The 21,469-nt window shown below is 39.3% G+C and overlaps 1 protein-coding gene across 1 annotated transcript in view; it reads left to right on the top strand.

Annotated features, from left to right (window-relative positions):
- The window catches only part of LOC147881365 (protein STICHEL-like), a 63,411-nt gene extending 44,986 nt beyond the window's left edge, over window positions 1–18,425 (top strand). Inside the window, exons 4-7 of the mRNA XM_087369667.1 lie at window positions 4,123–4,707; window positions 4,943–5,702; window positions 17,281–17,350; window positions 18,035–18,425. Coding sequence (XP_087225793.1) covers window positions 4,123–4,707; window positions 4,943–5,702; window positions 17,281–17,350; window positions 18,035–18,103 — 1,484 coding nt within the window. The 3' untranslated portion in view covers window positions 18,104–18,425. The remainder of the gene's footprint in view (window positions 1–4,122; window positions 4,708–4,942; window positions 5,703–17,280; window positions 17,351–18,034) is intronic.
- Window positions 18,426–21,469: the final 3,044 nt, after the last annotated feature.

Genomic DNA, 21,469 nt, shown 5'->3' on the forward strand with positions numbered 1-21,469 from the left:
TCTAATCCATTTTTAGGACTTTTATTTCGTAGTTAAGACATTATACCAAAACTTCTCCCCTTTTAATTTTTGCAAAGTTTTAGCCTTTCTAATTTTAAAGTAAAGAAAGATGTACTTTCTAGATGTCTTATTTGGATTCTTATATAGGATATCCACGAGACATTGTTTGATGAGGCACATGTGGCTTCACGATTGTGAAGACCTTTAATAGCTCAGAGTGCAATTTTCTTATCCAAAGAAGCCATTTGGATGACACTTACAAATATGCTCGATGGATCAAGAAGAGAAATACATGGTTAACAATGAAAAGCTAACCGCAAGAAGGTATTCATATTGAAAAAATGATGAACAATGGTGGGAATGGAGGTAATAGGAGTCATTGATGAGGTCTCAGCTAGAGCATGTGGGAGTGGATGAGGCAATAGGAGTCATTGATGAGGTATCAGCTATAGCATGTGGGAGTGGGAGAATTGTGAAGTGGTAGTGTTAGAATTATAAAGTTATCTTGTGTTCCCACTACCTGGAACACACAAACATTATCTAAGAAATTGTAAATATCTGTGTGAGTGTTCCCCCTTGGCTAACATATTTGGTCGAGCTCAAGCTGCCAACTTGGAACAACAAAGGCAAGGGTAATTGAATGTCACAATTTCATGGGAAAAAGGAAAATTATAGTGGAACATGTTCAAATCATATGGGAAACAGACCTCTATTGTACTTCAAGATGAAACTCAAGCGTGAGATGGGAGAAAGGTGAATCCAGTGGAACTTAAAACCCCATGCTGCCTCTCACACTGCCTAGACTCATAAAAGTGCTTAATTATGGAATATTAATTGCTATTTCTTTCTCCGTCTTTCATGGAGGTGAAATTAATCTCCCCTTATATTGTATACAGTCCATTTTGATCAAGGAGAGGGAAGAACCAAGGCCATAATGCACAACTATGAAATATGGAGCCCATGTGCTAGAGGAATCACAAAAATTCCTCGGTGCAGTTTTTATTTATGATGTAGAACATACTTAATGGGTATCAAACATTATGGTGGTGCCTAAAATGAGCAAAACGAAACTTGAAGAATTTTAAAGCACTGATAATATTAGATTTCTACCACTTTCTTTGAATGAACAAGTATCAAAAAGTAACTAGCTGTAGAGATTTGCAACTTACCAAATGGATGGCTATATTCAAGTATAAATAGTCTTGGAAGAGCAGTCTCAAATATTATTTTCTAGTAATATCCTGATGTTGCTCAGATCTTGAAAGGACCCTCTTTAGAGAGTGTGAGTCATGCATTATAAGATTTGTTAAACAAAGTATTGCACGTTTACTTTGGGATCATTCATGTGCTTTTTAACAAAAGGGAAATCATGTAAATTGCTTATTATAAGGTTTCATAAAGTTTGGTGAATATCTATTCTCTAGGATGTAAGTGGTTGTGTTGACAGAAGTTTTTGGTTTCCCATTATTTTAGATTGGCATCTGCCATCTTGCAACTACTACCCATGAATCTTGTACTATTAGATCCATCAAATATGCATGGTAAAAATGGTTACGGTGGAAATTACTCTCAAGGACATGCAGAGGTCAGTACCTTGCACAAAATGCAAGTCAAGGCACAAATGCAGAATTTGCAATCGGAAATCTGATCTTCTATTCCTATACAATAGGTATATCTGATTGCATCGATTGCGTAGAGGACTCTGTTTTGCTGAACTAGTAGAGTAATGTCATGTAACGGCTCATTCATCGAGAGGGCATTTCTAGTGAGTTAGTAGGTGTCTTTGTGGTGATATTGTCCTTCTCATGCTTAGTAGGTGTCTTTGTGGTGATATTGACCTTCTCATTCTATGTAAAATAATTAAAGATATTGAGGGCATCAGTGTTTCTAATATCTAGGCACCTTGATGTCTCAACATGAAGTAGCAGTGCTGTTTCAAGTGCACAGATTGAGAAAATTCATTTGTAGGATGAGTTCCCACAAGAGTAGCAAGAAGATAGCGTGGTGCACATAAAATGATTCAATATTTGGGCTCCTACCTCGTGGCAGTGTCGGGTCAATATTTGTAGTTGGAGCCTTATGCTAACACCGCAGCCGGTCGCCTGGATAGGAAAATAAAAAGATATATGGTTTTCTGTCCTGACTTGGATAACAACTAGATATGGCAGGGTTCAGCTTGTTCAAATACGGTCATATCAGATTGCACCTCCTTTAATGTTGTGGAAATCTGGCCTTGAGGTAAATATGGGGTCCCTTTTGGGGGGGGGCTTACCCATTGGCACAATATGCTGTCCAAAGGAAATTTATTTTGATAGATGTTTACATAGCCGGCCATATATGCTTGGGCATACATAAATTATTTTCTTTGTTGAAGTTAATTGGTTTAAGATGTGTCGCTTTCATTTATCAGTGTTTTAAATCATGCACTCAATAATCACATTGGTTTTGATATGGTATGGGATATTGAATGTATTCTTTAGTTTTGGAAGGTTGACAACGTTTGTATCATCTTGGACTTCAAATTTTTGCTGTGATCTGAGAGCATGTTTTCCAGACAGGCATGCCTAATAACCAAAACTTCATCAGGATTTGAGAAATTGTGTGTATGAGAGTACTGGTTTTGGACAAGCATGCCTAATAATCACATCTTCATCACGAACTGAGAAGTTAAATTTTTGTCAGGCAGGGTTTGTACTTGGAATTACCATGTAAGGTATTTGAGGAGGATTGCTATGTAAGATTTTCTGGATTTGTGATCTTGCAAGTAATTCAAAATATAAATAGCAATCATGGAGGGTCTCAGGTAGAGCTTGCAGTTAGAGATAATGTTTGGACTACAAGATTATTATTGTTTTAATATTCGCAATCATGAAACTCATTATGAAGTTGCATGGTGTAGTAGTGTGTGCCATTTCTTCTACCTACTATGCATTTGATGTGACATTTCTTTCATCTATCACCATGTAAGTTATTTGGGAAAGATGGCTATGTTGGATTTTTTGGATTTGTGATCTTGCAAGTTTTTGGGAAAGGTGGCTTATGTAGGATATTCTGGATTTGTGATCTTGCAAGTTTTTAAAAATAAAGTAAAAATCATGGATGGCCTCAGGTAGAGCTTGCAGTCAGAGATAATGTTTGGACTCGTAAGAGTATTATTCTTTTAATGGTTGCAATCATGATAAGACCATTAGAAAGTATGCGGCCATATGCCCAGCCTAGCCATTCACAGTACTCAAATATTTGATATAATGCTGGACTCATTACATAGACAGTGTATTTCTTTAAGAGAGCATAAGATGATCCAGTTGACTGAATTTGCAAGCCAACTTTTGTGAATTCTTTGATAACATTGGCAGGGTTGCTAAATATAAGTGACAAAGAATAGTATTATTTTCTTCTTGTCCAAAGATTTGGGATCTTCATGTGGAACTTTTGTTGCATGCAATTGTCAGCAGAGGTGTAGTGTGAGCCTGCTATGAGTCATTTGTTGGTATTCTATGGGTGCATGTCTTGAGCTAAAAATAGCTCTCATGCCAGCGAACAGACAAGGATGGATTTTCCTGGTGGCTCATGCATATTTTCATCAACCTACTTTTTATTTCAAATAGATTAAAAAGTGTAACAGGTTTAATGAAGCCTTTATCTATTTGAGATTATTGATGGCTCAGTGAGGTTGGGAAAATAGGTTGTTTCCAGAGGTTCTCATTCATTGTTTCTCTGTTATATTAGAAATCCTATGAAACAAAGTGTGGGATTATTCAACTGTCTGTATACGCATGTAACCTTCCAGGCCTCCGTGTACATACCGTATGTTTTTTTGATAGTTATGCATGCTGTGTGATTCTACAGAATTTCTTGGAGATAAAAGTGAGTATTATGGTCTCAAATCTTTAGATTTCCATTCTCTCCAAATTGCTTTTCTTTGCATAGAAAATCACTCATCTGGGAATTACACGCATTTCTGAGTTAATCATCCTAGTAAGCATGCACCAGGGGCATGAAATTCATTTGTTTTCTCACTTTATAGAGACCTATTCTTCTTCATTGATTGATCTGTGGTACTTTGGTTTTCTTTAGTGAAAAATTGCCTCTGACTTGTTTCTTATTAACTGGATGATGCAGTTTCTGACGAAGAGCTGGAGAGGTTGAGAATTGCCTTGAAGACCTTGTCTGAAGCAGAGAAGCAATTGAGGGCTGCTTCGCATGACAGAACAACATGGCTAACTGCAGCCTTATTGCAATTTGGACCCGCTCGGTCATCAAAACTGGCAGTTTCCTCTGCAGATAGTAGTGTTACTGCAAGCCCAATCACACAAACAACTTCCAATGACAGGCAAGATCCTGAGTCAACAAGAAAAGAAGGTAGGAAAAAAACCATGTTGAAAGGGATGAGCTCAAGTTCTCAGAAGAGAATGCATAGCCATGCTCCGAAACGTAAAAGTAGGTCAAGGAAGTCGAGCTTTGAAGTGCGAATACATCCAACTGATCAGTCTTTTCCGTATGATGCTGCTTCTAGAGACCCCTCAAGTGAAGGCTCTCTAGAAGAATCACCATTTTTCAGTGAAGATAATAAGAGACATGTGAGTTTTATGAGTCCTGGTAATCTGGGAAACATCTGGGACAATGTTTTGGAAGGATGTAAATCACTTCCAGTCAGGCAATTATTGGACAGTCATGGAAAGCTGTTGGCTGTGTCTTTTTCTGCAGGTATGCATTGAACCATATTTTTAAAGGAAAGTATCACGAGTTCTATGTATATTTTCATGAATGGTGTATATTCAATGCTAGGAATCCAAAATAATACATTTAAAGATAGGATCAATGAGAAATATTATGATTTGAAAGTTTTCTATTGGGTAGTTTTCAAGTAACTGTCTTATGTGCCTGTTCTCTTTGGATTGCATTTCAAAACAAAGGTTTATAACTGCTTTCATTTTGGCAGTTGAGGCTGTAGTTCAATTGGAGTTTGGAAACCCAGAACTTAAGTCCCGAGCTGAGATGTCCAGAAAGAGTATAGCCAATGCTTTTAAGAAAGTGCTAGGCCTTCCTGTTGATGTAAAGATAGGTCTGGCCTCTCTTCCAGCTGAGCCAGAGTTTCTTCGCTCAAAAGTTCTGCCTCATGGAGAGCAGTCATCTCCACTACAAGGTGGGATAAATTTTTTTGCCAATAACGTCAGAGCAGATTGCAGGTTGCTACAAGAGAGGGCTAGCGTTGAGGTTGGATCTCTACATTTTTGGAGAAGCCAAGGTGGAGTTGCACATCAAAATAGAGCGGAACAGTCGAGCTCTCCTCACAGTTTCCCTGCAATTCCTGTTTTTTCCAATACAAATGGAGTTGATCCCTTATCATCAGCTAGGAGTCCAAGTGATACATCGCGTTTTGGAGGTGGCATCCAGTCTGGTCAAAGATCTGAAAATAGGTTTCCAGAGGAGGAAAGACTTGAAACTGCTTGGGTCAGTGAAGCTAGAAGATTTTCTCCATTGCAGGCCCCTGGTTCTCAAGGCTTAAGCACATTTAGGCATGAACCGAAATCTCAAGAAATTGTTATGGAGGTTACGGAAATGCCAATGGCAGACTGCAAGATGCAGTCAGAAGGGCCACATGCTCAGAAATTTGGGCACAATAATAATAGTGACAGTGTCTTTGCTGACTGTAAGGGTGCCAGAAGTTCTCATGCCTATGATGTTGAAGAGGAGAATTTGTGAGTAAATTCTTTTTAATCTATATTGTGCACATATGTTTGGATGTGTTATGAAGATAGTTATAGAAATTTAATTACGTCCTGTTTCTTGTCAGTACATTTCATGGAGTCCATGCTCACCTTCTGAAAGATGTAAATTCTATGTTAGCTTAATTTCCCTTCATTACAACGATGCTTTGATGATGCATTCAATGATGAGCATGTTTACAGAAGACATTCCTCAGGATGAAATCCAAGTCGTATCCTGATTGTTTTATAAAAGGAAATCAATTATAACCTTCTGCGTCTAGCATGAGATAGTTGTACCACAAGACGATAAGGTGCTCTGCATTGTTTTGGCATTCCTTGGGATAAAGTTCAAATTGTACCCTGATTGTTTTATAAAAGAAATCATTGTAACATTCTGAGTGGAACATAGATAGTTGTTCCAAGAAGATAATGAGGTGCTCTGCAGTGTTTTGGCACTAATCTAAGAACAAAGGGAAGAACTTTTCTTGCAAGAAAAATCTCGCAGACATATTTTTATTGTGCCTGAAAATCGCCTCTAGCTGAATTTCAGATGGAGCTGTATTGTATAACCACACAATGCTGTAATCTGGTGTCCTTGTGAGCAGGCATGCACATTCATCTTGAGTCTGATTTGCATCCATTTTTGATGCTGGGTGCATATAAATCTACCCTTTCTAATTCCTCATATTTTATTTCCTATTACATTTAGAAGTCAACAGTTTCTAGTGTGAAGTGCTTGAAATGTAGTCTTCGTGCTTTCTATAAAAGGAAGTGGCACAGGCGAGACGTAGAGCAAGAGACATGATAGACACCAACGCGTTGATGTATAGATGAGGCTTGGGGATCTTCCGTACGTGTTCACTAGGCCAAAAACATACTCCACAAGGGTGACACACTTGTCCGACGGAGAGCTACTGCGAGGAGACCATAGTGGACCACATAGGTTGACTGATGTCTGCACCCTATCCTGTGTTGCATTGTCTGGTGAGACCCTCACATTCATTCTCAGATGTCCATTTGATTCGTTTCTCAAGAACATAAATAGGACCATCACAATGATACCACATTGTAGATCTATTCTTCCCATAGGTTCAGATATTTAGTTTTCATATCTATATTTGTCCACCAATTCAGCTCATTACAAGTTGGATGTTAAAGATTGTGCAAAGTTAGGTAAACTGTTCTCTTATCATACCTTTTGGTCTCCTGCCTTGGGCAATAGAGGAGCAACCTGCATTTTAGTTTCAGATTCTTTTCTTCCCCTTGTGGTCAGACATGATAGCATTACACTTTCTAGTGCTCAGTCGATCATACTTTTGAATAGGAGACGTAAGGTTAGTCTTCTCAACCTCTACGTCCCCAAACATAGAGGGGAACATGTCCTGTTCTAGAAGGAACTTGTTCCTAATTGCAGATTCATGAATTACTAGAGGTGACTTTCAACATGGTGGAATCCCCTTCGGACAGAAAGAGGAAGGAAAGGTGGCATTCATTCTCTTGAGAGAATAGCGTGGGATGCCTTCCTTTTCTAGGTCAGTGGCTAGTTTCTTGGATAGATAATGCCTTTCACAGTCCGCCTCATTTTCTCTTGTTCTCATGGCCGAAAAGGAGACGTTGGATGCCCATCCATGCGTGGGTTAATGGATTTTATGTTGATGATTTGGCATTGGATAGAGATGGCTCCATATGCATTTCATTAGAGGTTCCCACCTTGGGTTACTTTCTAGTGGTATGAATGGTTCATGAGCCTTTCTTGAAAGCCCGCTCTGTGAGTATCAGGATTTTTGATTCTTTGTATGTGGACGGGGGGTCTCACAGAAGCAGTGGTACAGATTTGGATATCTCATGTGCAGGGCGGAGTGCCATCTTTGTTTTAATGCTTTCTATCATTGCATCACTTCTGCCAAGAGACACGATGTTTTCAAGTGGGATGTTAGCCTCTGTCAACGTTTAGCAATCCGGCAGAGGGAAGAGTAGAAGTGCCTTGCTGTACTAAGGGCTCATCAGCAAGTTCTTTTGGATTAGAGAGTAGAGTATGCCTTGCATGCACGGAGTCATTTTGGACTCAGATGGAATGAGCATACACTTCTTCTCTACTCTTGGCCCGAGACATGGTAGAGAAGTTTTTTAAAAGCGTATTGACTCTGACGGAGTTCTACATTTAGATTCTGATGCCTTCATATGTACTGTTATTGATTTTTATGCCTCCCTCTTTCAGCAAATCATGAGGTGCTTGCCAATGATGATCTTAGATATGGAGTTTGGCAAGCTATTCTAGGATTGGTGAGACCAAATATGAGGTGCTTACATGATGCACCTTTCACCAATCTAGAATTTAGAACTGCTCTTCTTGCTCCCTTCACAAGGACAAGTGCTTGAGCTCGAATGGGATAACACCATCCTTTTTCATTGCTTTTTGAGACATGATTGGGAACCATGTTACCTCAGCCCTGCAAGGCATTTGGGACTTCGGTGCTATTCCTAATTCACCTACAAAGGGTCTCATTCATCTTATCCCATAAGAACGTTGCAAAAAATTGATTCTCAATGAAGGCCAATCACTCTTTTGAGAACTTTTTATAAGATTTTGTCTAATACCTGCAGTTTGGATTTGCAACACCTTCTTCGACATCCTATTCATGATATGTAGACGGGCTTTTGCATGGCTGAAGCTTTTGTTTATAGTATCTTTTGGGCTATGTAGAGTGGCCAGAGTTCAGTCATTCTACTTTTGGATATCAAGAAAGCTTATGCCAGAGTAGATTGGCATTTGGTTGGAGTATACCCTTCTAAGGTTTGGCTTTTCGGATGCTTGGATCAAAGGAGTCTCTTCATTGTACAGATAAGCCCACGGCCAGGTGCTTAGGAGAGGGGACAAGAGAGACATTTCAGATTGCTAGATCTGTCTGATAGGGATGCCCTGTTGCCTATTTGTTTGTGGCTAAAGCAACAAGCATCTCCTTTTTTCAAAAAAAAAAAAAGCAAGCTTGTTGAAATCACAAGGTGACATTATTGGGGCTGATACTTCCCCTAAGGCAAGATGAGGAGACCTTGAACGGTCATCTTGCTGATGACACTGCTGTTTTTTTCGGATGCCACTCCATAGACTCTCACTGCTTTCAAGATTCACTTGCATTTATTTTGTTCAACAGCAGACACATATATCAATTGGAATAAATCTAAGGCTCTCTGGATTAGCAATGAGGACACCTCAAATTTGGGGGCTGCTTTAGTTTTACTTGGATTTAGAGAGGTGCCTCTGCTAGATAGTCAGGCTGGTAGGTTAGTGTAGGTATCTCTTTTTCGGTGAGCAATTCATTCCTGTGTTGGAGAGTATAATGAGAAAAGTATTCTTTTGGAGGCTAGCCAGTCTTGACCTTGCTTCCATGGCGGTAGTTGTTAAGGAGTATAGCTGGCCACAGCCTGGTTTATTTGTTCTTGTTGCTGCTGCTTTAGAGAATGCATTACTCAGATGGTTTGGCAGATACTAGGGAGGGTTGGGAGACTTTGATTCTACCCAAGCAAGAAGGGGGCCTTAATATCATTGATCCACTTAGTGCAAGGTTTTCTGTGGTCAGGGGGCTTTTGGTAAGACAGGAGCCTTTGAAATATTTCTTCATTTGTTGCATATAGTCTAGCTCTTCTCTCCTGGAGGGGGATTGGGTGGATTGTAGAGGTGGATTTCTACATCAATACATCTCAAGATTCCTTTCTCTCTCTCTCTTTCGCCACACGGTTAGTAATGCTAGGAGTCATAGTTAGATCCGTACGCGTACGAACATTTTTTCGGTACTCTATCCGTACGTCTGTACGTATGGCCTTCCGTACACGTTTTTTTGGGGGGGGGGTTGTGTGTGGTTTTTGTTTTCGTGTTGGGGATTTTTTTTTGGGGGGGGGGATCGATTTTGTGCCTGGCCAAAACCTTGGAAAGCACATTTTTTAGCACTATTCTAATCTGTATGCTGCTAATCCGTACTCCGTACAGTGTTGGCCAACTTTGGCTATGGTTGGCCTCAAGGATGGTCTCAAGGAGGAGGAGGAGGATGGCACTGATGCAGATGATGATGAGGATGAGGATGAGCAAGAGAATGAGGATGAGGATGCAACTTGAGGCTTGAGCCTCATCGGTTGTGAATTGTGATGCATTTCAGTTTTCAGCTTTATTTTTGAGCTGTGGCAGCCTTTTCTTATATGATGTTTTGCCTTTGATGTTTTGGTGTAGTACCTACTTCCAAGTTTCTACTACCTACTACCTTTGATCATGATGTTTGGTGTAGTATTGATCTATCATTGACACTATGTATCAGAATCCAGATTCCAAATGACTGTGGTCTCTGGAGGTTGGACTCTTTGAACTTTCATGAATCATGATTCATGACTTCAATATTAATACAAGTTTGAAGTTTGAAGTTTGAAAGTTTTGTAGCTCTATGTCAATGTAATGTGTACAATGTATATTTTTCTAAATGTTTTTGGGTAAAATTAGGGTCACGTATTTTTCAGCCCTAGGCCCGAACCATACTCCAATCATACTTCCATACTCGTATGACGTATGCGTATGGTAACGTATGGAAAAAACTATGCCAGGAGTTTCGGCTTAGTCATGAGGACTAGAAGCCCATGAGAGTTCCTCATTGAATTTTTGTATTTGTATAGACTCGCAGTTATCTTTTTGAAGAAGCTCTGACAAGCTCTCTTTGTTTTAGCTTTCTATTCATGGAGAAATTACAATGAACTTATGCAGGTCGAGGTTTGGGACAGCCCTTACTTGCCTTCGTTGCAAGGAGTCCATTAAGAATTGCTTATGGGATCGGAGAGGGGTGAGGTTTATTTGGAAGGGGATTGGTATCTCTTGAGCACTTTTGTTCCCTCTTCTTCTTCATGACCTAGGGCTTGGTGGCTTGGCTCTTTCTTTCATGGCCGCAAGTCTTTTATGAGAGAAGTGAGGTCTTCTTGGGCTCTTTTGGTTCGATGACATTTCGGTGAGTCATGCTCTCTGGATGATGTTTCTGACTTTTCTTTACAAATGTGTACATGCTTAGGTGGATACTTTTTGGGAGATTATAGCGAGCATTTCAGCATGTCATATTTGGAGATCTAGATGCATAGAGGCTCTTCTTGGCTTCCAAGTCCACCCTTCACATACATTGGCTAGTGTTTAGATAGATTCTATACACACTCTGTACACACACTGATGGCCATTTAGATGAGCATGCAGGGGTCTTCTGGGTGGGGTCTACAAGGAGAACTATTTTTCTTACTTAGTTGAGTGGATCTTCTTTTTTCTTGGAGTCTATCACAAGGTTGAGATGGCACTTTGAGCCTCCAAATCATAGTGCTTTACTAGTTTTTCTTGATGAGCAGTTTGTTTACTCACTCAAATGCTATGCATGATGCATTTTCTCCATGAGCATTTGCTTTTGGTGTTATTTTCATACTTAAGAGAAGTCTTTTCATTGGAAAAAAAAATCTCATTCAATCTATCTCTTAGACTTTGAAACACAAATTGCACATTAATATCATTTAGCCCTATTGTTCTAGTTAGAAAAATAACCAAAAACCAATATCTTCAAACCCATCCTAGTTTGGACCATTGGAAAAACTTAGAACATGTTAGAAATATGTAAATTTACCTCTAGATGCACACATAGGTGAAATTGTTGCCTAGAATTGAAAGAAATAGCATGTGCTCAAATGGTAGTTGGGAACAAGTTGAATGTGTGAACTCTTTTGACTTTTGGTCATGGTTGGGGCATAAGAAGTTGAAAGAAAGCAAATCATTGCTAGTAGATGAAGAAGTTGGAGCAAATTGTCAAGTCAACGGGGAAGAATGAAAGAAGTAGGCAAGATTTGCCTAAATATCGTGGAAGCAACGTGTAATGGAATATCCTGGTACATGAAGCATCATCTCCATATCATCCACTATCAAGCCATGGTACCAAGGGATGAAGAAATCCAGATGTGGTCCAAGGTAGATTGGGCTTTGCTCCACTAATGCCTAAGTGGTATCCAAGAAGCTAAGCTAGAGAAGGAAAACCTCTTGATCGTGATGTCCTACATGTGGCCACGTTCTAGGTATACGATTCCTTGGATCCAATATCAAACATGTCATTCCGTGCGAACAAAGCACCCCACCATTGCTCGACACGTTGTCAAACGGGCTATGCCTAGAGAGAGATATTTCTTGGGCATTATTTATCTTTTGTACCTTTCCAAAACCAGATGGATTTTGACCAAGGTGGGTTGCATTTGTGACTCTGAGCTCCATGTAGTAGTTATGTCCTTGTCTTCTGACAATAATGCATATCTTTTGTCAGCTATCTTAAGGACATGTGAATATATTCTATCTTGGACCTTTAGGTTCCTTATAAAAACACTTGCTGCATGGAAAACCCCCTCAAATCGCTATTCTGAAGAAATGATTACTCATAACATCTTAAAATTTTGATGGAGAGGGATGGTCTTGTTTTACTAAGCTAGCCTAGTGTTCAGCGACATAAGTACAGCTTTTTGATAATCAAATCACATGTTGAGGACCTCCCCTATGCCTCTAGAAATTAGAGCCCTTAAGCTGAATTTAGGTTCTTGATACAATATTTGTCAAAAGAGCCTTGGATTCAATTCTTGGGGTTTTCCTAGTAGCATGAAGTCTCACAACCTATGCAACTCCTTGTGAAAGATGAGCAATCATCCATAACACTGAGTTTTCTATTTGAATGGAATTTGTTCTCCCTTCTACTCCCACTAGCACATCTTTTTGAATATAAGTAGTCCAATAACATTGCACAGTCTAGTAGCGCCAAGAGGAGGAGATAGCCTACATGAGCGCAGCATGGATCAACGGGGATAGACGATGTAGAGTGGTGGTGCTTTGTGACAAAGAGGATGATGCACGCATGATAGAGGTCTAGCCCATCGCTGCTCTACTTGTCACCCTTGACATGGCTCATTGGATACAGAGATCCCGGAGACCATGCCCCTTACCATAGCAAGAGACAGCTCGGCAGCTACGGATATGCAACATCTTTGTGTCTCATTGGAGGGCTACCACGACCCCTGGATATGTCCTTGGAGCTTTCGCACTACCTACTCGAGTCTCTTGAGAGTTTCTTAGATTTTGAGACTTTGACATTATTAGTTAGCTTAGCACTTAGCAAGGAGTTTAGCGAGCCCTTTGCTTCAGCCCACAGCGGCTTATACGAGATTTTGCTGATTGTACTTTGTCTCATAGGCCCGCAAGGCCTCCTGGAGACGTTAATACAGCTCTCTCTCTCTCTCTCTCTCTCTCTCTCTCTCTCTCGTCTAATCATAATGAGTCTCATAGTTTTTCCATACGTTTCCATACAGCATACGCATATGGGTATGGAAGTATGGAAAGATGCCCTTGGCTGGACCATATGTGGCCCTACTTTCAAAACATAAGGTGTAGAAAATCTTATCAGGTTTCAACTACTTAAGCATTCCAAAAATATATCTTAAACCATTAAACAGATGATATAATCTTAAATCTAGACATTTCAAAAGTATGATATTCAAAACACACTCTGCCAAATTTTGGGTCAAGTATGATGTGCCATTTTATGTGTAATTTTTCTAGACGTTTGCATGCGTCTGGTATATGTGCCATACACGTATGGAAAGAACTACGACGAGTCTCTTCCCTCATGTCTCCTCCTTCTCCCAAAAGTTCTACTATCCTCACTTGAATAGCATCGGCATCTATCTTAGGTTTGAGAAGGTTGTTGGGTAAATCAGAGCTATTAGTGTGCAAATCTATAAGTGCTAATGTGATTCTGATTAAGTAAGTTTGTTTTTGTAAATGACATCATCTGTGATGATGTGGGAAGGAATTTTCCTTACATCAATGATGTGTTAACTTTGAAAACCTTATCATTTGGTGCGGTAAGCATGGAAGCCTGAGGCCATTTTGCCGATGTGAAGAATTGTGGCTATAAGTAGTCAAGGTGGTGAGGAGAGCATAGTGTTGACTATATAGGATTTGACAGAGAGTGTGTGTTTGGCTGTTGCCCTATGATTACTCATCACATCTTAAAGTTTTGATAGAGGGATGGTCTTGATTCGCTTAGCTAGCATAGTATTCATCATTTGGACATAAGTGATAGCTTTTTTATAATCAAATCACATGTTGAGACCCTCCCCTATGCCTCTAGGAAATAGAGCCCTCAGCTAAATTTAGATTCTTGATGCATTATTTGCCAAAATAGCTTTGTGGTTCAAATCTTGGGTATTTCATAGTAGCATGAAATCTTTCAATGAAAGATGAGCAATCAGCCCTAAGACCGAGTTTGCTGTTTGAATGACATTTGTTCTCACTTCTACTCCCATTAGCACATCTATATGTACGGTTGCACATTCTAATAGCCATGCTTATCTATTGTAGCCTCAACATGTGTAGAGATTCTATCCCTTCCATCCCATTTCTTTTGCATCTTTCCATTGTTGAATCACAAGGAGTCTCTTCCCTCATGTCCTCCTCCAATTTGCTATTTTGGAATTATTTCCCAAAAGTTCTACTATTCTCACCTTAAATGGCGTAGGTGTTTATGTTAGGTTCATGAAAGTTGTTGGATAAATTGGTTGTTTGTGTGAACAAGATAAAATCTATAAGTGCTAATGACTCTCATATCTATAACATAGATGAAACCAACTCCTAGGAGTCAATCAAGCTCTTCCTTCATCCACTTTGCATGGTTGAGGTTCATTTTATATACCTACTATTGTGTTGTTTTTGCATCTAGTACTAATGAAGTACAATGTTAACAAATTTTGAGAGGAGTATCCATAACACATCTTGAGAATCCGGACCTGATTAAAAAACAATCACAATGTGAGGTTTTCCCTCAATACCTGAATTGGGCTTCGAAACTCAGTGTGATTTGTTGGAAATGGATGGACCTAATTGTTGTGATGATGCACATGATAATGTGCATTGGATGCAGGCAATGCAAGCGGCCCCATTGACTCCATTAAAAAAACACACTTGAGATTTGGTGGACATGCTTGTGGGCAAGAAAGCAATAGGTACAAATTGGGTACGTAAGCTGAACCACAATTCAGATGGATCTATTGACAAGTACAAAGTGCATCTTTCTGCTAAGGGATATGCTCACAAAAGGGGTATATATTATGATGAGAACTTGGCCCCCACTTGTCGTCGTATGACTACCATCAGGTCTGTAGTTTCTATTATGGATGGCATATCCATCAATTGGACAGTAAGACTCCATTTTTGAATGGGTACCTCTTGGAAGACCTGTATTTGTCTCAACCCATTGGTTTTGTTGTACATGGCAAGGAAGACAAACTTTTCAGGTTGAAGAAAGCCTTGTATGGCTTAAAGCAGGCTCTTACAAACTGGTATGCAAAGACTAATACCTTTTTGACCAGTCAGGGTATGCAGTATAGTCCAAATGAAAGCCTTTATGTCAAGAAAGAGGGGGTGATTTTGGTCATCATGGTCTTGGATGTTGATGGCATGCTGCTCATGGGTATTAATGCTGCAAAAATTGCAGAATTTAATGCTGAATTGCAGAAGACATTTGAATGTCTAATGTTGCACTGTTATACTATTACTTGGGCTTAACTTCTACAAGATGAAAAGGTGTGTTGCAGTCCAAGTATATTGGGAAACTGCTTCAATGGGTCAGATTTCAAAATTGTAAGCCTATTTTCAACTCCTATGGAACTAGGTTTTATATTATCTATGTATGACAACCATTTACAGCCAAGTTATGGGATTCCTAGCCCAAAGACCTCACATTGGCAGGCTATGAAGCATGTTTTTAGACACTTGCAAGATACTCCATCTCTTGGTTTGCTATTTCTCAAGGGGGATAACTTGCAATTTACATGCTTACAACAATTAAGATTGGGCCGGTGATTTTGAGACAGGCAATCAACTTCTTCCTAGGACACTCTTGCATATATCGATTGAGCAAGAAACAATCGACGGTTGCTACCTCATCATAAGAATCTGAATACAGGGCAACTTTCACAACCTTAGTGAAGTGCATCCGGTTGAGATGTTTGTTTGCAGATGTACATGCATCAATAGAGAAGCCTACTCCAAGCATCACTGACAATCAAAGTGCTATTGCCATGGCACGGAATCGTGTGTTTCATGCACTTATGAAACACATAAATATCACTATGTCAATGGGTGGCTATATGTAGGGCAGATCGGCTTGGCATTTAGCCCCACACATCAGAATGTGGCAAGTCTTTTCACCAAATCTTTACCTCGTGACAAGTTTGAAGCTTTCTCGTAAAGATTCGAACTCCCGTTTGCTGATTGACACTATTCCTTGTACACTTGACATTATCACTGCAAGTCCATGTTGGAAATATTATAATATTAAAGGCAATGACCAATGTATTAATTTGAAGGGCTAGGGGCATTTCTTCCCTCTGAGATTGACGCAAGAATCGCCAAGAATAGGTAGAACAGGGTCGTCATGCTTTCAGCCCACCTTTTGAGCTGATCATTGAGGTGAGAAGCTTAGGGATGAGCTGGAAAGACTTTGCAAGAAAGCCTGAGCCTAAGTACTACATGACTAGAAATAGCAGTTTGAGCGAGAAGCTATGGAAAAAGGAGCTAGGATGACAACTATGTAGAGTATTTCCTAGATTCGACGGTCCTAGTAAAGAAGTACCAATGCAAGAGCCAACCCTACCTTGGCCGAGATAATCTCTCTCAAATGAGGATGTGTAGGGTCATTAAATCAGAAAGGGGGATGATAAGGGCTGCCTATTGGCGATGTATGCATGTAAATGAAATATTCCTGGAGAACCCCCGACCATATAATGGGACCTGGATTTTGAAAATTGGATTTTGTCAGTAAGAATGGAATTATGAGAAGTACGAACACGAGCGATGCCCCTAGCAAGAAAATTAAACAACTAGAAGAAGAGCTTGCAGCTTTGAAGGAAGCCCCCCAAATGCAATACTCTACATTGGCTGAGATAATCTGTGTTTAACAAGGATGTGGAGGGTCACAAAATCTATTTTAAAGAAAGAGGGGGGGGGGGACGGGGAGTGTAAGTGCCGCATATTGGCTATTTATGCATCGGAATGATATATCCATGGAGAACCCACTACCATATAATAAGACCTGAATTTTGGAAATTGGTTTTGTATGAAGAATTGAATTGTGATCTATCAGTTTGTTTGTTTTATGTTTTGCTGAAGAGATGTGTATTAACATAATGTATTGCAATGTGTGATCAACGTTCTTTGGAGGTTGTGTTTGATTCTAGTATTAATTCACAAAATTGGATGTTAACTTCAGTCTTACATTTAAGAATGGGGTGCAACTGCGCTTGAGCAAATGACTTCATATTTGTGTCAAGTGATCTATGCAGATGTTGCATGTTTCTTTGTACGAATGTTTATTGTTGTGCATGCATGCTTACACGCATGTGTAGAGAAATGAGATGAAACAAAATGCGTGTATTAAAGGCCACCAGGGGGGGGAGAGAGAGAGAGAGAGAGAGAGAGAGAGAGAGAGAGGATGACTCACTCATGGTCCATGAATTGTCTTGTTTCCAGGAGGTTGGAATCACGAATGAAGTATGGGGGTCTTCTTTGCTGGAAAGCACCAAAAATGAAGAAAGAAAAGGTGAAGTGCAGAGATGCATTTTTTGTGATATAGGATGACTTTTACTCTTGAAAATTTGTTCTTTTGGACATGCACACGTGGAAAGGTTGAAACAGTGTTGGTCTACACGTGTAAAAGTAACCTGTTTCTGGAAATGGTATCCTGGTTAAAAATATGCTTTTTGATTATACTTTCATGTTAAATCAAATATATATGTAATTTTCAATCAGCTACTTTATGTGCTGCCTTCAAATCTTAATAGTGGAGATTCTGTGTTTTCTACATATTTTGAACATTATGATGGAGGTTAAGGTAATACCAAGGGCAGAGGTGGGGATTAATAAATGCTGCAAATGACAGCAGTTACAATACCAACATGCTGCAGTAGAAAAGGGAGAGGTTGGGGTTTATCATATTTCAAATAGCACGGTTTTCAAGTGCCTGCCAGATTTCGTTCAGAAAGCCAAACTCGGTTGTCTAAATGCACACATAGATACATGTTTGAAAGGCATGCCCAATATGTGCAAATATAGAAGATATCTTGTGCTATCTATACATATGACTTTTCACAGCTACCATGCTCTCCAATGTATTGCCAATTTTACACAGTTAATTCTTTTGGACTTAATGTATTCGAGAATAGGAAAAGAAGACTCTTCAAAATGTTAAATAACCAGAAAGGTGTTTACTTTTGGCTGTGTGCAGGTAAAAAAATATCACCATCGAAGGAGGGCACGAGGAATTCTGATCAGATTTGTTCCTTGCACAAAATAAGAAAGCCAAAGACGTCGGCTTTTGAGTGTTTCTATTTGAAATCCTTAGGATCAGAACCTTGTATTATAGGTTGAAAGTTGAATACATGTTGACACCTGCTGTCAGTGGCTGTATGTTATTCAATAGCTGTGCTTAAACCAAAGCAGGAAAAGAGTCCAATGCATTGAAAGCATTTTTTTGATGGCCCTGATTCAGAGTCAAGACTTCTAGACCTGTGATTATTCTTCTGGAGCGCTACAAGAACAGGATAGTGGTTAACTACCACGGTCAACTTCTGAAAAGCTTTACTCCAGCTCAGTTTCGTTTGCAACTCACTTATGCAAAAGTAGCTCAGGCTAAGCGCCTTCTTGATCAAGAAATCTTCAACTATAATGAAGCACTTGCCCATCTGCAAGAAGAGGTGGAGGAACACCATAAGGCCTTCAACAGCTACAGAGTACTTATTGAGTGCCTACAAAATCAAGACATCCCCCCTGTTTTTTCTGTTAAAGAAGAGACTCTCTGAAAGTCAATTACTGTCAGTTTACCTTCTCAGTCTGCCACAGACAGGTTTTTTTGCTGCTACATATTTTTTATCAAAAGTTCTTTTCTATTTAGATTCCCATGCGATACAAAGGCTGTATGGGAACTCCACTGTATAAGTTTCCTCTGAAGTGATGATGGGGGCCAGGCATCAAAGTCCAGTAATTGCCATTATTTTGACATCTAACTGTAATTCAACAAGAGGCTAGTGGTTGACTACCCTGATCAGCCTCTGGAAACGTTTTAGTATTTGCAAAAAGTTGAAGTCCAGTAGCTGGGCCTCTTGTACCATTTTATTGGTCTAGGGTGGCCACAATTACTTCTGTTGAGCACAGCTCTTTTAAAATGAATCAGTGGGATATCCATTCAGGCCCTGCAATGCAGACAACCTGATCTAAGCAGGGATCTTTTGAAATCCTGTGTGTAAATATTAATCGCAGGGAGTGGGAAGGCCTCTGGGTTTAGGTATTGAGTCGACCTTGAAGAGTTCCGGCATCTTGTTTCTCTCGTTGCCGAATGTTCAAAACAGCATTATGTCCGTACAAGAATTTCTGAATACTTGATTGCTAGGCTTTTGTTTTTCCCTACAGGGGGTTGATTTCTCTAATTTCAGAACACAGCTACCACTTGGAGCAAGGGCACAGCCACATACCTCAGGGAAAGAGCACAGGCTTATTGACATATGTGTTTGCATGAAGCAGGGATCGTAATAAGGCTCAGAAAAGCAATAAGGGAACAAACATGGATGTGCGTTGACAAATTTGGAAGAAGTTTCACTAGTATATTACGAACCTTTTGTATCTTTGGCATGGCTTACATGGCAAAAACTATTCTTTTATTAGCTTTACCATTGTCAGCTTTTATTTGAGGTCGAATTTTGTTAACCCGATCGAATATTGGATTTTAGCTTGAGAATCGGAAATGTACCAAGTATATTTCTCATCTGGTCTTTGTAATAAAAGTCGTTCTCATGTCAGATTTGTAAATGCTGTTTTAAAGCATCTTGACAAGTGCGATTGAGGTACAATGTAGTTTGGGATTTTTGGAAGAAAAGCATGATCTAGAGAAGTGGTTAAACTGTTGGAGTGAACCTATGTGAGCAAGGGTAGGCATGCTCCGCGAGGTAAGGACAAATTGTTGGACGACATCCAATTACAAGACAGATACTGCTTCTCCGTAAACTGTGTTGGGAGATTTTCTGGCCTCAAGCAACATGTTATCAATTGTTTGATTCTTTCATTCAGCCTTCCATTTTGTTGGGCAATGTATTTAACTATATATTTGTCTTTTGATGTTGTGATTTTTGCAAGACTGACTGAACTGAGTTGATTTGAGTTCTCCATCTGAATCTGTCTGAAGTGCTTTGGTCTTATTCCTGCTTTGAACTTGCTGAAATGAATTGCCTTGTGTCTTCAAGAAATAAACCCCTTTTTTAAAAGAAAAATCATCAGCAAAGATAACAGAGTACTTGGTTTCACCGATGGAAATACTGTTGATTGGACTGCAAACATTTGCATGAATAAGTTGCTATGGTGCACAGGCTCACTGAGTGCTTTTTGAAAATGGTTCCTTGTCATGATATAATTGTCACATAATTTTCTACTTTTGTTATGCATGGGCAAGATGTATCCTGTGCTTGAAAGATAAACTTTGAACTGCTGCATGCCCAAATCGTCATGCTATAATCTTGTTTTGTTTGACAATTTGACTTAAGAAGAAAAGGAATGACATATAAACAAACTGCAATTTATGATTGCCTTTTGGTTTATTGAATATGAAAACTATACGCTTGTCATAGAAGACCTTTTCGCCTTTTGTGAATCAAAGTACTAGTTGAGATGGGTAACGCCATCAAAATAAAGCATATCATCAAGTCGTTTTCCTTTTGCAGCCTTGATGATTGTCTTTAGAATATGAAAACTTTTCCCTTGTCATGCAAGACCTTTTTGCCTTTACGAGCCATAGCACAAATTGAGATGTGTCTTTTGCAAATGCCAAAAAAAAAAAAAGACGTCATCGAGTCATGGCTATATGCCTTGTTATTATAAAACCTTTACCTTAAGCTTTTGTCTTTGCATTGGTGGCTATGTGACTTACCATTGTCCTTGTGCATCTCGAAATGATAAAATCATCTTTCATTTGCAACGTTAATTGTTTCACAATCATCTTGCATAATGAAAGCTTGATAGTCACCTTTTTCTTCAATGAAAATGTTTTGAAAATTATAATGATGAAAGGAAATTGAACCTTTGAAATTGATCATATAGATCATGAACGGTGGTAAGTAGCATTCACCAAACATGCAGGTTACAAAATTTCTCATTGCAATAATTTATTACAAAGGGCTTGACAATTTTTACAAAGAAAATGTCAAGGCCTTTCATTATCATAGAAGTCAATAGAGTAATGATAGGTTTTTGACACTGAGGAGCTAAAATTGGATGTCTTAAATTCTGGGTTCTTTATCTTTCATTTGACAATCCCATTGACTTTTAAGTAGAAAATTTCTCCTCTATTTGCAATTTAAAATGATACTAAAAGTTTTCCATCCTTTCATGCAAAAGTTTCTATCCTTGTGAATGTGTACACCTTTTGAGAGAGAGCGATTGGTGTGTGACAAAGATTTTTCATCGTTCTCAATCCCTTTTTCAAGTGCATCCCCCCTTTGATGAATCCTAGTGCATCTAGATTGAAATGCAAAATTCGTCGAGTGCAAGGGTTGGAAAAAAGAAGACCTCAACAACCACCTAGCCCAATTTGAGACACGATGGGAGGAGAGCAACTTATAGACTATATGTTTGGGGGTGTAGAGAAGATGCAACAATTCATAGGTACATTGAGTGG

This window comes from Dipteris shenzhenensis, chromosome 31, assembly GCF_047967505.1.
Source record: "Dipteris shenzhenensis isolate YYH24624 ecotype China chromosome 31, Dip_SZ_1.0, whole genome shotgun sequence".
In the NCBI taxonomy this organism is placed as follows: domain Eukaryota; kingdom Viridiplantae; phylum Streptophyta; class Polypodiopsida; order Gleicheniales; family Dipteridaceae; genus Dipteris; species Dipteris shenzhenensis.